Below are 17,328 nucleotides of genomic sequence, written 5' to 3'. Positions count from 1 at the left end.
AGCGTTTCCACTTAAAGTTGACAAAGTTAAAGCTTTAAATGAGCCAAGGGTGGTGAATACTACCAACACAGGACAGTACCAACGGCATAAGTTGAGTAGGACAGTTTGATTGCAAATTCTCGTACACCTGTCCTAACAATAAAATAAGTGTGTTTTGGTGTCTGGTTAAGGAGGAATGTCTGTCCAACCACCAGCTGCCAGTATCATAAATGAGCATATGTTTTATGACCATACAGTATATATACCAGTGAGTTACAAAATATACACCAGACAAAAGTGGCATGTGACACATTTCATTTCTAAACAAACTGAAAAACTTAACTTATTAGACTTGGCAACAACAACAGAAATAGTGCTAGTAATGGTTACGCTCACCATTGATAGTTTAAATGAAGCGGCTGGTGAAGCCATGTTTCACGAAAGTATTACATGTCTTTCTAAGCTGTCAGCAGTAGGGTTAGCATACAAGGACTGCAGTGCTTTAAACTCTAATGCTCACCATGACAATTCTAACATGGTAATGTTTACCGGGTATAATGCATGTTAGCATGCTAATGTTTGCTAAGTACAGCTGAGAGACTGATGGGAGTGTCTTTACTTTTGCATGTATTTGGTAATAAACCAATAATTACTCAGAACTTCAAATTTCAACCTCATGGTGGCACTAGAGAAAAAGTTGGGGGATCACCAAAGATAGTAGTCCTTGACCCCCGGCTACCATGAATGTCTGTACAAAATATCATGGCAATCCATCCAGTAGTTGTTGTGATATTTCATTCTAGACCAAAGTGGAGGGCCAACTGACTTTGTCCTCCATAGAGCCATGCCACAAGTGTGGTTAATAAAAACCTGTTAACATAATATGGAGTACAAACTTCATTTACTATACAATGATGACAAAATAATGGCACATTGTAAATTATACTCAAAACTCTTTGTTTCATTCAGTTGTAATTTCAGCAATAGAATTTTCTTTTTCCTCAATTGCCACCAACTGTCATAAGCAGATGCCCACAACACGTAATCTCACATCACTCTGACATTAAGTGAGATTTCACCCAATAAATACAGTTGAAGAGACGCAGCTGAAACTGGTAGTGTCCCCTATAGACCCCACCTCAAAGAGCCACTGACTATAACACCTTCCAGTTCTGTGCATTTCGATTGTTGCTCCTGATCAGCAGACAGTATTTTCTAAAGCATCACTTAAAACACCCATAATAGAGACTAGGATTAAAGTAGGACAGGAACTCCACCATTGTAGTTACAGAAAGGACATTCTGTATCTCTCCGCTGGGACACTCTTTGCACGCTATTATTCCGATCAGTTATTACCATAAACTCTATATCAAGATGAACAGCTTTACAGTTCCTCTCAAGAGAAACCACAACATCTTGATAGCCCCCTGGTGGCCGGCTTCAGTATAGGTCATAGACCCTGCCCTGCTCCATGTTAGCGGAATAGACACGGGCCAAACAAAAAAAGTGGTGGCCTAAAGGTTAGAGAAGCGAGCTTGTGACCGGGAGGTCGTTGGGTCAATCCCCAGACCGACAAGATAAAAATGTCTGGGTGGGGAAAGTGAAAGTGCAGCGCTTGTCCCTCCCTCATTACCACCACTGAGGTGCCCTTGAGCAAGGCCCTTAACCTCCAACTGCTCCAGTGGAGCTGCTCAGTGGCCAGCAGATCAGACTGTAGTTGTACTGGGCAGCTTCCAGCTATGACGGTTTAACTGTGTGAATGTGATCAGGGCATTCCTGCAAAAGAGAGGCTTCCTCTCAGTGAACCTTCCCTGATTAAATAAAGGTAAAAATAAATAAATAAATAATGATGTCATTTTAGGTAGTTCCTATCTAGTTAGTTATTAATTACTTAATCAATGCTATAAAAATGGGGTGAAACGTCACGATTGACCACTGTGAGTTACTCACGGTTGGTTGGGCAGGTGTATGGGAGGGATGATATGGCTCCACCGCCCAATCACTGCTGTGCAGACTTTGGCTCCGAAATTACAAGAAGGCAGCATCCCTAATCAGGATGTATTGGATTTTGCTTTCACTTTTGCACAGTCGGAGGAATTAAGAGAGTTCTGCGTCGTCCATCTGTATATACGGTCTTTGGTACTACCTATAGACTTGTCATTGTGCTCCGAATGGAAGAGTTGACATTAGAATTATTGTCAGTAAGTCTCCACGCTGACCTTATCCCTCCCTCTGTGTGTCTCTCAGCTTTACCAGCAGGGCCGGCTCTGCCAGCTGGGAGGAGAGTTCTGTGAGCTGGAGGTGTTTGCTAAAGTACTGCGGGCTTCAGACAAAAGGTAAGAATATGTTGCCAAATGTATCTAATGGAACAAGTCAGATAGTAGTATATTATAGAGCTGCAACAAATAGTCAATTAATTGATCTGTCCATCTACAGATAATTAATCCCAAATATTTTAATAATAATTTTTTTTTCTAATACAAAACAGAAAAAATTATCCTGGTTCCAGCTTCTCAATTTTTTGGATTTGATGCCTTTCTTTGTCTTATAAGTTATTAAGCTGAATATGTTTTATTAGAATTATCTTTTATTTTGGACTGTTGGTTGGACAAAACAAGACATTTGAAAACATTGTCTCAGAAATTTAAATTTTTCACTATTTTCTCACTATTTTTCTTTTATAGACAAAAGAAAATCAGCAGATTACTGATACTAATGAAAATAATTGGTAGTTGCATCCCTATTATATAAATGACTTGCTTTTGGAAGAATAGATTCCTAGACAGTGAAGACATTGTCCAGAACTGGTGAGAAATGATAATTTTCTGTTTTATTAGGCCTAGTCTATCCCTCATTTGCTGTTTTGACCTAATCTGAAAAAGCAGGTTTTATATAATCAATTGCTCCTCGCCTGTGACTGATGTACTTTGTATGCCCCCCACCTCTTGTTGTTAGTTGCATCAGTTTAGCAAAGCCATTTTAAGTTCCATACCACACTCTGCTTCTATTCAAATGATTATTATTATATTTGTGAAAGTAAATAAATATAACACTCGTATAAGAGCTTGGTGAAATGTAACGCCCTGTGCACATCGCACAATAAAGTAACCTATAGGTTAAAGTGTATTGTTGATGTTCACACACAATGTTATCTGTGTGTTGTTGCTTTCAACCTTCATTGATGGGCTTAATGAGAATACAATAGCAGTAGTCATTAGCATTGATATTCACTGATAAGCCAGATGTGTGTAATGTCTGTTAAGATTTAAGCCTATTAGTGAAGGCTTAAATGTAACAAACAAAATATGAATCTTACACTCTAGTTATACCCTCCACTGACGTGCTTTATTTATTTTGTTCCACCCACGGCAGACACCTGCTGCACCACTGCTTTCAAGCGCTAATGGACCACGGTGTGAAAGTGGCCTCGGTTCTGGCAAACTCCTTCAGCCGCCGCTGCTCCTACATCGCAGAGTCTGATGCCCACGTCAAAGAGAAGGCCATCCAGTTCGGCTTCGTGCTGGGTAGGGGACGAATGGTTTCACACAGACACTCTGGCTGTTACTGTATCTCACAGACTATCTCAAACAATCAGACAATGAGTGAATAAGTGGAGGCTATTCTTTCCTTCCACTGATGTTGTCATAGGTTCAGCTCATAGGAAAAATACATCAGGGATCAGAGATGGGCCGAATCAATGCCAGCAGTCCATAGTAATTTGGATGCTTTAAAACAAATCTCATCGTACCACATTTATTACTACTGTGACGATTAGATTTTTATTAGCAATTTAAAAGCACAACAAATCAAAGAAGTGTCATGACAAAAAATCCAGGATAGCACTTAAAAGCATTACTAAAAATACATACAGTATGTGTTAAGTCTTCCTCGATGGATTACATGGAAACATACAAATAGATGGAAACAAATAAATTGCAAGCCTACTAATCCCTCTTGCAACTCCATGCCCATGGTTCAAACCCCCTCCCTTAAGAGTGAACCCACACAAAACACTCCCCACTAAGCCACTTTAACTTTGGTTTTAAAAATTGCATTTGTTTGACTTTTTTTAAAATGCAGGGACAGGTTGTTCCATAAGGACATCCCAGTATAGAAACATTAGGTTTTTGCTATTTTACATTTAACACATGTAACGCTGCATAACCTAACATTTGCTCTCCCTTTAACAAATACCTGTGGGATAAGATACCGTAAGTAAGTAAGTAAGTAAGTAAGTAAGTAAGTACATTTTATTTATACAGCGCTTTTCACAGACAAGTTCACAAAGTGCTTTACAATGTGCATAGACAATAAAACATAGTAAAAATGGTCAATAGAATAAGATACAAGTACAAAAGAATCAATTTTCAAATAAATAAAAGACAGGCTACCCAAAAGCTAGCCTGAACAAGTGATAAGATGTGTTGCTTGTGCATTTGGGATTTTCTGCTTGGATTTGTTTTGAATTTGGGTAATATATTTAATAAAGATAATCTATTTAAACCACTAGTTACCACCGGTGATGCTGAATCTATCTCCTCATTTGGAGCCAGTTGGATTAATCTGATGTTTTTATTTTTATTTGTATTATTATTCTAGGTGGCTTCTTGTCTGATGCAGGCTGGTATGGAGATGCAGAGAAAGTGTTTCTGTCATGCCTGCAGCTGTGCACACTCCACAGTGAAGTCCTCCACTGCTTCCGGGCTGTGGAATGCTGTGTCAGGTCAGTCTCAAAACCTGCCGACATTCAGTGTACGGTTATATTTACCGAGAATTCTTTGACCCAAGACCCTTTGTGCGGATTAGTTTACTTTCAAAATATCTCCTTCATTTCTGTCCTATTCAGTGGTGCAACCACAGAATGGCTTCCATAGTTTGAAATGTCATTCTCGTGTCATTACACAAGGGTCGGTCGGTATGTTAACGTTTTCCAACTGGCCACCGTCAGCCCAACAACTGGCTATTACCGATATATTCGTTCAGGTGTGTGTGCCAAGTTATTCGACTGTGTGCTAAGTTTTCCTCTGTTGTCTGCACAGGCTGCTTCATGTCCGCAATGGCAACTGCAAGTACCACCTGGGGGAGGAGACCTTCAAGCTTGCTCAGTCTTACATGGACAAACTAGCCAAACATGGCCACCAGGCCAACAAGGCAGCGCTGTACGGCGAACTTTGTGCCTTGCTCTTCGCCAAAAGCCACTATGATGAGGTATATGTCACCACCAGTTAAAGGGAATATAATATTATATCTCTTATATATTATAGACAATAAAGACAAGTGCTTTTAGTTTTATTTATTTGAATTGTTAAATGTGAGTCTGGTTTACAGCATTGCAGAGTTTTTAAGAAATACTCCAGACGGACATGGATTAAAGTTGGAACCCATATCTTTTTCCTGCATTTTCCAGGCATACCGGTGGTGTATAGAAGCTATGAAGGAAATTACTTCAGGGCTGCCTGTCAAAGTAGTGGTTGATGTCCTCCGGCAAGCCTCAAAGGTTAACTTTTGTCTGTTAATATTACAAGATATTATTGTTATTATTGAGGATAAGGTGTCTTTGCAAAATGTATCTACAGAACAGCAATCTGTTGTGCATTGTAAGGAAATCCCTTGATCTGACATTGTCTGAAATTTGACTTGTCTCTCCGCTGCAGGCCTGCGTTGTGAAGAGAGAGTTTAGAAAAGCAGAGCAGCTGATCAAACATGCAGTGTTTTTAGCAAGGTAACCTGCTGTTCCTTATAAATATAATATATCATTTTTTTTTCTTTCTGTTATCGTGAATTCTAATTCAATATTTTGCGTCTTGCAGAGAACATTTTGGACACAAGCATCCCAAGTACTCCGACACGCTGCTAGATTATGGATTTTACTTATTAAATGTAGACAACATATGCCAATCAGTTGCTATTTACCAGGTAAGTAGAGTGATTGGCAACAGAAGTGTGTAGATGTTTTCTCTGCCCCAGTTTATTATTAAAAAAACGGTGTGGCATAATATCTATATATAAATTAAAGTCCTTTTTTTTTTCTCTACAAATTCCAGACAGCGCTGGACATCCGACAGTCTGTGTTCGGGGGGAAGAACATCCACGTTGCCACAGCCCATGAAGACCTGGCCTACTCCTCATATGTGCACCAATATAGCTCCGGGAAATTTGACAACGCTCTGTGAGTACAATGAATCTTACAAACTTGTGACTGTTTCTAAACCAGCCAGTTAATTACATTAGACATGAGCTCTCTTGTAGATATAGCACAAGACTATGACTCATACTGTGCCTGTTCTATTACTCACTGGACCGGGATATATATGTTATGTGGCTGCATGCTTTGGATGTGTGCCATTTCATATATTAAAAAGCGTTGATCATTTTAGACACAATGATAGATGATGGCGAGGATAAGATTGTATTTTTCTAACTGATCCAGTGACACAGCGTCTTGTATACAGAGGCCCTTCTTCGAGTTTGGGTAATGCTTTGACCTCTCTAACCCAGATGTGAGCTTCACAACAACTTTCCTCAGGGGAAACACTTGGCTTTCTTGGAAGTGTTTATCCTGAGTAGAATACAGTTTCTAGCCAAGTCTGAGTTGCATGGCATGTTTGGGTCAGCCGCTGTGTTTGTCCCTCAGGTTCCACGCAGAACGTGCCATAGACATCATAACTCACATTCTGCCTGAGGACCATCTGCTGCTGGCTTCCTCCAAGAGAGTCAAAGGTAAGGCAAGTTTTCTGGAGATACTGGGCTTCAGCCCACTGTGTGGAGGGTACGGTGGGGAATATCAGGCATGCACTCGATCTTAAAACAAGCATAATAACAGTGAAGTGTTGGGAAATCCTAGTAAACCTGGTATATTTCACATTTGGTACCAAAGAAATGACATGGTGCTGTCACTGTGGCTCCACTGGTAAATCCTGGCCAGATGTCTAATATGTTCTTGATCATACTTTATTGCCTTCAGCTCTGATTCTGGAGGAAATCGCCATTGACTGCCACAATAAAGAGACAGAAGAGCGCCTTCTTCAAGAGGCTCATGACCTGCACCTCTCCTCACTGCAGCTGGCCAAGAAGGCCTTCGGAGAGTTCAACGTCCAGACAGCCAAACACTATGGCAACTTAGGACGACTCTACCAGTCCATGAGGAAGTTCAAGGTGTGTGTGTGTGTGTGTGTGTGTGTGTGTGTGTGTGTGTGTGTGTGTGTGTGTGTGTGTGTGTGTGTGTGTGTGTGTGTGTGTGTGTGTGTGTGTGTGTGTGTGTGTGTGTGTGTGTGTGTGTGTGTGTGTGTGTGTGTGTGTGTGTCTGTGTGTCTGTGTGTCTGTGTGTCTGTGTGCCTGTGTGCCTGTGTGAGAAAATAGCTCAGAGCTTGTTGCCAGTTGGGTCTTGGCATATGAAAGACATAAGATGCAGAGATGAGCTGGTATTTGCCAAATCCGACCGACACAACACGCATCTTTCTTCTCAAGAAAAGCTTTAAGTGCTGTTGATGTTTTTTTTCTTTCTGTTCTTTTAGCGAAAATATACCTTCCAGTTTGTTTAATCCTGACATGATAACGGCCTAAACACAAAGTTCCACATCAGCTGCAGTCATTTTGATTGTTTTTTAAAACAGCGCCCCTCTTTACGGTCTTTGTCTCAAACATGCCCCATATAAGACAACCGGTTGTGATTGGCCCAGCACGTCTAAGGCCGCTGGAAGTCTGTCCAAAGCGGAGGAGGACCAGATGCATCTGCCAGAGCAAATAAAACATGAGCATGCAGATACGTCTGGTTCCCAGGCAACAAAGTTACAGTCTTTAGTATAAAATTCCCTTTTTTGTGTTTCCTAGGCAGTGTTAAATTTTTTTACTAGGAAGAACTTTGTCAGTGGAAGATATCCACTTGATTTGACACGTTTGATAAGGGATATTAGCTTAAAATAACTCATGGCATCCATTATGCATGGGACAAGGACTATGCTTTTTATCCCCCATCACTTACATTGAAAGTGCTTTTAGAAAATGATCTTTTAATGGCCAGTATGAACAGAAGAAATGATTAAAGTAATCAAAACCTGTTTCTTTTTCAATATTGGTATTTAAGTTATGACTGTGGAAAAGAAACCAATTAATTATTGTGGTTTTTACGGGTGTCCATGTAACCAGGAGGCAGAGGAGATGCACATCAAAGCCATCCAGATCAAGGAGCAGCTTCTGGGCCACGAGGACTACGAGGTGGCTCTGTCTGTGGGTCACCTGGCCTCCCTCTACAACTACGACATGAACCAGTATGAAGACGCAGAGAGGCTCTACCTGCGCTCCATCGCTATCGGTCAGACACAGGGATGGGATGGGTCACTCATGCTGGCTATTACTTTTTTTTTTTTTTTTATATCTTTGTCTGGTTTTCAACAACAACAAAAAACTGTTCTCACTTTGCTCACTCTATTGTAAATCGAGTACTTTTGTTCATGCCGGGATACTGTACTGTACAAATGATATATTAGTTTTTCCAGTGAACTGTTGATTAAGCAGGCTGGTAGCATGTTTTGATTCCATCTTATGAACTGAACCTGCTCCAGAGCGGGTTAGCCATTCACCATAGTTTCCATGGTTACAGTAAATGGTTGCTTCTAGATACTACAAAGCCTGGTTTAAAGTGCTCATATTATGCTTTTTGGCTTTTTCCCTTTTATATATCTTTTTTGTGCATGTAATTGGTTTACAAAGTGAAAAAGCCCAAAGTCCACCCCAAAGGGACTTACCACCTCCAACAGAAAACACTGTTCACAAACTGCTCCAAACAGCTCTATTGTAGTCCAGCCTTTACTTCAGAGACAAACGTGCATCACTGATTTGATATGCTTGTCTCATATGTTGACACGAGCCCCTAATACTTCATGTTTTTCCAAGGCTTAGTAGCCCACGGTGGGGCATTGAGTTAGTCATTAGGAGTCTAATTAGATTCTAATTAGTAGAATCAGAAAAGGATGTATTGCCAAGTAAGTAACACAAGGAATTTTCCTTGGTGGACGGTGCATATATAAACATAAACGTATCAAAAGACAAATAAACAATGATTGTAAAAGAAACGGTAGGATAGCATTAAACCATTATTTTCGTTATTGATTATGAGCCTATACGTTTCTTGATAATCGCTTGAGCTCCTAAACATCAGAAAATATTGAAAAATGTCAACCTTTATTTTAGAGCCTGACATTGTTTTGTCCGTCCAACAGTCCTAACCCCAAAGACATCAATTTACTATATTGTAAGACAAGAAAAAGCATTACATTCTCACATTTGACAAGTTTAAATAATGGAATGTTGTACATTTTTGCTTATAAATTGACTAATCGAATATCAGAATAGCTGGCAATTCATTTTTTGGTCAATTTGACTAATTAATCGACTAATCACTGCAACTCTAGAATGATTACAAACCTGGTGTGTGATGTGTCCTAACAGGTAAGAAGCTGTTTGGAGAGGGTTACAGTGGGCTGGAGTACGACTACCGAGGCCTAATCAAACTCTACAACTCAGTGGGGAACTACGAGAAGGTGTTTGAATACCACAACGTACTGTCTAACTGGAACCGGCTGAGGGACCGGCAGTTTGCGGTGGCAGATGCCCTGGAGGACGTCAACACTACACCGCAGCAGACCCAGGAGGTGGTACAAGCCTTCCTATTGGCCCAGAGCCTGGGCCCCACCCGCCCATGTCTTGGCTGATTTTATGAGGGAAGAGAAAGAAGAGAGACACATGGGCTTTAGCCTGGCGAGGACACATACTAAGCCCAAATGTGATGCTTCAGTTGCACACAGTTAAATAGTAATGCACAGTCGATTCAAGCATCACTGGCGAGTCAGTTGGCTTTATAGTCACTGCAGCTGCCAGTACATACACAGACATACACACACATTTAGTTGTGGAATTAAAAAAAGTAGAGAAGACACCGTTTTCAAACCTCACCGACATTCATTCAAACCATCAAGATGCAACTCCGGACTGGATGCAGCTTCACCCCACAGAGCAGACAGTTGCATTTCTCCAAGAGAAAGAGGACACACGACTTGAGGGAGGGGGGGGGAAAGTAAAAAAAAAATGTTTAAAAAATCCGTCAATCATCCTGTAAGGATGACAAATTCTCTCTCCTCCTTGTCTCGCTCACCTTATTCTTTTCAGTTTGGAATTGGAGGAGATTTTTTGCTTTTTGTATTTGAACCAGTGTAGTTCTGAATGCCATGAGACTCATCCTAGATCAAAACCAAGTTCTCCAGGGCTATATACAGGACAGTGTCTGGACCCCACACACATCTGTGAAAAACTTGTTTTAACCCACATCCTCCATCATCACTTGGGGGATCAGAGATGGAAAAAATGTCAGATATTTTTGACACTTGTACAGTAAAATAATACAGCAGATTGTACATTTAAGTTTCAATTGAAGGCTTTCTTGGTTCTTTTCTTTGCAAAGAAATGAAAGTGGATCCTAATGGTGTTTTTCCATACACGTGTGCTGGCTTGGCTCAGTTTGACAGCACAGCAGGGATTTGCATCTCCATTATAAACACAAGCCTACCCACTCGAAGGTGTCTTAAACTGCTTTTCTTGAGTCAATGACGTTTAAACGCAGCACGCTGATCCATGGCTGTGACTAGAGGTCAAAAGAGTGGCGTTTCACGGCAATGGGTTGGCTGCGGTCGGCGAGACGTCACCGCAACCCGCTTGATGGTGGGTGAGGAGCACCTTGGCCCGACTCCGCAGTTGGTCCATTTCGGGCGCGACTCGGCGTGTTTAATCTAGTAATGGAAATGCAAATCAGGAGCGGCTAAAAGTGCCGATGGAAAAACACCATAAGGGAACTCCTGTTTTGAACTGCTTGTTGGAGAGAGATTACAGTACACAAGAACAGTGGAATGTGTTCAACCAGTGGGTATATTGTTACACACAGAACAGGCTTCACAGGTCTTTTTTTTTTTTTTTTTTCCAGTATATTTTATTTCTTTTTTTCAAGCTTAGTACTGACGATAATTAAAAATGCCAATAATTTATAATATGCAAAAGTATGTTTATGTAGCCCATTGTGTATGCTTTTCTTACTGAGTGAGCCATGAATTCTGAAGAAACGGCAACAACAACACTCTTACTCTAAAACAAGGGACTTGGATAGGATGGAAAAGAGGAAGATGCTAAATGTACAGAGGCTTATAAGCCTCCATTTATTTGTTAACCTTAAGGTGTGGCTTCATGTGTGAGTGTGTATGTGTGTGTCAGTATACACAGATAAAACTCTGGGTGCCCAAGTGCTCCACTGATGATTACTAGCCTTACACCAGCTTGCAGTTATCTGTAGATGGACCCATACTTCTAAGTGCTAAATAAACTATTAATACCCTTAAGGGCACTACAATGGGGACCAATATTGTGTATGTGTGTATGCATGCATGTGTTGCCAGCCTGTTTACCTGTGCATCTGGCCTTTCCTCTCCACTCCTTCCTGTCAAGATATTCCATTCATGCAAAGTTCCAGATATCTTTTTTTTTTTTGTTTGTTTTTTGTTTTTTTACTGGACCATGTTTTTCCATCAGCTTCCATCATACTGATTATTTATGTCCAAAATCCCATCAGTTGTTTCACCATAGAGCTTTAATCATAATGAACCAATGGGATAAATAACCCTGACCCGATAACATTCTGGTTAAAATCATTAACGCCGTGGTGCTCACTTTGTTATAACTCATGTCAGTCTGGTGCGTCAGCTGCTGCTCTGCGTGCAGCACTTTTAAAGGATCAGATCACTCAAGTTACCGAGAAAAATGCATCTCACTTACCACTAGTGCAGTGGTTCCCAACCGTATTTGACTAGAGCCAAACCAGTAGTGGACTTGTAAGGGTAATACCAATATTGATATTTGAGAGTTTTAAAAAAAAAACTGTATATCTGCAGATATCCATTCTGTTTACATGAACGCACAACATAAACAAAAATGTACAGTATGGAAATACAAAATTGGGACCAATTTTAAGTAAGTATGTACTTACAGTAGGCACTTTGCAGTGTAAAAACCAACCATCAATGTAATGGCACCGCTGTCTACATTTTTCTACTGACATTTCCTGTGATTTGCTCTGTAGAGAACTAACTGATGAGATTTTTCTTACTGGTGGAAAATGCGAAAATGGTGTCCAGCTTTAAAATGAATTCAGGCATGGATATCCGCAACATTACTGAAAATGTGATGCCTTCGATAAGCACCCCACTGTGTTTAGTTTTAAGTGAATGAAGAAAACGAGCTTTGCCTTGCTGTTGCTTCAGTGCTGTCGGACGTCTCCCTCTCTAGCAGTGATGTGAGTGGCTCTAGCTGAGGAGGTCCTGCCTTAGCCCCCTTAAAAGGACGCTCAGCTACACTCTCGGTGCTCCGGCTTCAACAAGCGCACCCTCCTTCTCCACACACAAACCCTCCCTCTGGGAGACAGACAAAGTCTTTCCAGGACAGAGGTGGAAATGAATGTTACCTGCAGTCGGTATTTCCAAGCAGTTCTATACACAGATGGCAGATTAGATTTGGACACTTTGCAGGAAGCTGTATATTACAGTAGAGTTGGGCTTGTGGACAAATGGTCATTACATATCTTCTCGTACTACAAAGTAAATAATTACAAAAAATATAATGGAAAACTACCCTCAGATACTCCTACGCTGTTAGATATCATCATGGTTAATCCATCCTAGGGTTTATTCAGTTCTCTCCTCCAGCTACACCGACTGTTTTTATTCAGAGGTCACATGTTGACCTGTTGAATTGCATTCTGGTCTATTAGGGCTACTGTTTCGGAGCCACTGGCAAGTGATTTCTGCGTCACCTGCAGTGGATTTTTCTCCGTACGCACCTTGAAAGTTCAAGAAAAGGCTTTTTTTCCACTGATTTTGACACAAATCATTGTCTGTCCAAACTCCAGCTGAACTGTCGATATCCATAATGTCACATTCTGTTTAGCCAACAGGAAAAAGAAAATAATGGACCCAGAAATGTGCTTTTATAAATGGTGTTTAAGGAGTGATTTTCCTTTATCAATAACCCTGAGAAACCAGCTTTCTGATGGAATGTAAGAGACAAGGTTTGACTTGACAATACCTACCGGTCATTGTGATCTACTGATATCTGAAAGGGAATGCTGTAGTTTCAGTGCTGGGGGGGAGGGGTGGAGGTTCAGAGGGTGTGGGGCTTTCGGGGAAATATGGACAAAGTTAAAGATGTTCAATAAAGCTGTGATCTCTCCAACAGCCCTCTTTCTCTCTACACGTTCAGATGATTGACACCAAATGTGATGCGGGGGGGCTTCACTGTTGTCCTGTTACTGCTTCACTGCAAAAACATTAAGTCTTATGTAATTGATCACAAAAGCCACATGCATTTTTCTGTTGTGTTCAAAAAAAACTTTAAACTAGAATGTATTCACATATGTGGACACAGACTCATGTACAGTTTGGGGCTGTTTTCCAAGATTTGGGCCTTTTCGTTTCAATTATTAGAACTCTTTATGCTAGAGCATGCAATGATATTTTTGAATAGTGAATAGTCTTGTACCCTACCAACTTTGTGGCTACAGTTTAGGGAATGCCCATTCCTATTTCAACAGCACAATTCCCCAATGTGTGTCAGGTCTAACTGCGTTGTATTGTATAGTGGTGAACAGAGACCACACTTCCTGGGACTGTGTTTCAGCATTTTATTGCAAGGCACCAGTAATGACATCTGGATAACCTCCCTGCCATTGTTAGAAACAAAGCATTCACACGGTCTCTCCTACATAAATGCTCTCTTACTATACTAGTCTCTGTGCCTGTTTAACACCATGAACAGAGTCACACTAGCCAACATGGTCACAACAGCACACTCTAGTGTTGCAAGCTACATGGCAGCACTGCTACACCTGCAAAGATCCATAAAGAAAAAAGGTTTTCCCAGATCGGTGTTAAAGAACTTGACTGGCCTGCACAGAGCCCGGACCTCAACCCCATCCAACACCTTTGGGATGAACTGGTATAATGTCCAGCAGGAATAATAACAATAATAATAATATATATCTTTTTTTTTTTTTTTAAATATAGCACCTTTCAAGTTACAAAGTGCTTTAGAATAAAACAACAATGTAAATAAAATCCAAAACAACAAGATATAAAACAAGATCAAACAATTACAACAAAATCCGTTAAGAAAAAAAGATACATCCATAAAATAAAAGTGTTTTAAGGAGAGATTTTTTTTAAAAGAGCTGAGGGGCCCAGACATCAAACCTTTAGTAACAAATTGGGATTTAGGAATCATTAGTAGGGCCCTGCTAGAGGATCTCAAGCAGCAATCAGGCTTATAGGGAGTTAGCAGAGCACAGACAGGAGCCTGGCAATGTATGGCTTTAAAAACAAGCAGTTATATCTTAAAATTAATTCTAAACCTTACAGGTAACCAGTGAAGGGCAGCAAGAATTGGTGTGATGTGGTCGCTTCTCTCATAACGGGTTAAAAGCCTGGCAGCAGTGTTTTGTAGAAGTCTTTGGATGTTTCACCTGCTGACACAGATCAAGTGTGCGGCAATAGTCTAGTCTGGAGGAGATGAAAGCATGGATGACCTTTTCTAGATCTGCACATGAAAGGAATGAGTTCAGAAATAATTATAATGACCCCTTTAGCCACACACATTCTCGTTATGTTCAGCAGAAAGTGTGCAGGCATAAAATATAGGCTACATTAAGGAAGTATTTAAAAAAAAGATACAGGCTTTTTATTCAAGCTTCCTGTTCAATAGTGCTGTTATCTATGTGTACAATAACTCTCTCCCTTGGGTGGTTGGTGTGATTTCATAAAGTAAATTACAGCGATCACAAATACTCATACCACCAACAAAAAAAACGGTTTAATTTTCATACTTGTAACTGGCCTGCTGACATTCTTTGAACAGTCTCGGTTTCAGTATTTGCTTAGGTTTAAGAGCAATTGGGTCCTGCCACTGTGTTCCCTATGAATAACAAAAATAACATTCATATTCCCTGATAGTTCAACAGACCTAGGAGACTTCTTTTCCACATGTATCTGAATGCCTTACAGTAACAGAGGTAAGATGAGACACATCTTGTATCTCAGTCAGCAGCCATACATACAAATCAATCATGTTCACTAAGTTTAAAAAGAGAAATCCCAGATCCCCAAAACTGAAGTCAGAACAGAATGTATGTGAGAGGTCAAATATGATTGCTGTCAGATGTTTTCACTGCCATCTTATACCTCTAAATACACCGATTTAGAATGTGCCGACATGTGGCCCATTTGTCCGCATTCTCCCACAGCAATGGCTGAATTTATTTTTCTTTGGAGAAAACCAAAAGTGACCTGAGGCTTTGAGGCATTTTTAGGCCTTTATTTTCGTATATCAATATCGTAATATCGTGATATGACATAAGCGTTGTCTTTTCCTGGTTTTAAAGCCTGCATTACATTTAGATGACACGTAGACATTATCATTGTTATTAGTTACACCTGTGGTTCTCTGTGAAAAATGTTTGTAATGTAGACATGTTCAATATATTGACTGTTGATTTGTGTCTACCCTACTGTCTACTTTATTCCCTTATAATGCCCATATTTAATGCTGTCTTTTTTTAACTTTACCCTTGCACTGCTATAGTTTTTATATTACTATGTCTACATTATTCTCTTATATTGTCCATATTTAATGCTGGTCTCTATTTTATTTTTATTTAATGTTTATTTGACAGGGACAAATGCATAGAACATTGCTTTATAAAGAATACAAAGTAGATGCCATGCATACAGGTTTATAGCCATGACTAATTTGCAACCCCTAGACTTTAACCCCTCTAGACTTTATCCTTGCACTATTGGACCTATTTGCACTACCACCATGACACACACTCTCATAGAGCACCTTACCATACATATTGAATCACAGGGTCAGTCCCTGCCCTGTCACTGCAAGCGTCTCATGCTTATACATCCCTTAGTACATTCATGGGGATTTTTTCTTTAGAATTTTTTCTTTTATTGTCAATATTATTAATGTGGATTTGTTATTTTATCATCCTGTTTATGATGCATGTGTATGTTGTGTGTGATGTCTTTAAGCTACTGGGACCTTTAATTTCCCTTTGGGGATCAATAAAGTATCTATCTATCTTTATATCTATCTATCTTTATATCTATCTACTGGTTGCCTACTGGAATGTATCAATGTAAAATATGATCCAACAGCAGCACCATTTAAAGACTACGAAGTAGGCCTATATGTCTAAGCCTCTCACCACAGGCCAACAAGAAACAGATACATTACCATCTAGTGCTATGGAGATTGAGTAAAGAGAGACAAAGATTGCTGGTGTCTTATAGGCAGCCCATGCAGCTAACACAAGGCCAATCCTAATGTATCCTGGAAGAGACAAATACATATAGAACAGACAAGTGAATTCAGTGACAGCAATATAGGCCTATCACTTGTTATAACGTTACCCTCCTTAGCCATGGACAGTTTAAATTAATTAGGGTGTTTTTCTCATTACTCGGCCATCTTTCAGCGTCAAAATCATCTAAAGCCAAGATACTATTCTAGCAATCTGGCTGATGTGTGTTGTTTAGTAAATGGCCAGGCCAAGTTACGTGGGTTCGCAGCTGTCATGCCATGGTGAACTGACGCCCTCGCACATAACACAAATACAAAATACACAGTTCCTTCCAATTCTAGTTTCTTACTGATAATATTCGGCCACCAAAGCAGAACTTGGGAGTCCCATCTTCGATCAATATGAGTGGTACAGTGGCGCCTAATCCCGGAAAAAAAAACAAGATGCAACTTGCTTTATAAACCGACTATCTAGCTATGAAAACACGCGCAGTTGTCGTACAGCTATGGATATATTCATGCTTTTATCCCTGTATATTAGGGCTGCAACAACGAATCGATAAAATCGATAAAATTCGATTATTAAAAAAGTTGGCAACGAATTTAATTATCGATTCGTTGTGTCGCGCAACTATTACGCCACCTAGTCGCGGAGATAAAAAATAAAAAAATAAAAATTGAGTTGAGCGCGAAGCGGAGCGGAGCGAAAGAAAAGAAAAAAGAGCAGAGCGGGGGTAGAGGAAATACGGAGAGAGACCCGAGAGACCCGTAACGTTGTTCTGAAACACTGGGCGGAGGCACAGAAATCAGTACGACCTAAGTCATCCAAGGTGTGGGAGCATTTCACACTAAATAAATCAAAAACGTGTTAATTGCAAGATAAGCAAAAGCGACACGGCATGGCACGGGCGCACCACGGTGATGAGTCAGCACCTAAAACGTAAACATGTTGGA

The 17,328-nt window shown here is 40.3% G+C and overlaps 1 protein-coding gene across 1 annotated transcript in view; it reads left to right on the top strand.

The window, feature by feature from the left end:
- Window positions 1-11,371, top strand: part of appbp2 (amyloid beta precursor protein (cytoplasmic tail) binding protein 2) — a 15,557-nt gene extending 4,186 nt beyond the window's left edge. Inside the window, exons 2-13 of the mRNA XM_028573755.1 lie at window positions 2,227-2,315; window positions 3,352-3,503; window positions 4,579-4,702; window positions 5,019-5,187; window positions 5,387-5,476; window positions 5,634-5,701; window positions 5,790-5,895; window positions 6,024-6,148; window positions 6,614-6,699; window positions 6,944-7,134; window positions 8,125-8,290; window positions 9,427-11,371. Of these exons, the coding sequence (XP_028429556.1) occupies window positions 2,227-2,315; window positions 3,352-3,503; window positions 4,579-4,702; window positions 5,019-5,187; window positions 5,387-5,476; window positions 5,634-5,701; window positions 5,790-5,895; window positions 6,024-6,148; window positions 6,614-6,699; window positions 6,944-7,134; window positions 8,125-8,290; window positions 9,427-9,689 (1,629 nt within the window). The 3' untranslated portion in view covers window positions 9,690-11,371. The remainder of the gene's footprint in view (window positions 1-2,226; window positions 2,316-3,351; window positions 3,504-4,578; window positions 4,703-5,018; window positions 5,188-5,386; window positions 5,477-5,633; window positions 5,702-5,789; window positions 5,896-6,023; window positions 6,149-6,613; window positions 6,700-6,943; window positions 7,135-8,124; window positions 8,291-9,426) is intronic.
- The last annotated feature ends 5,957 nt before the right edge of the window (window positions 11,372-17,328 follow it).

Source organism: Perca flavescens, chromosome 3, assembly GCF_004354835.1.
Source record: "Perca flavescens isolate YP-PL-M2 chromosome 3, PFLA_1.0, whole genome shotgun sequence".
NCBI classification, from domain to species: domain Eukaryota; kingdom Metazoa; phylum Chordata; class Actinopteri; order Perciformes; family Percidae; genus Perca; species Perca flavescens.
Note: the sequence above shows the minus strand (reverse complement) of the source record. Positions and strands in the feature narration are given on the sequence as shown.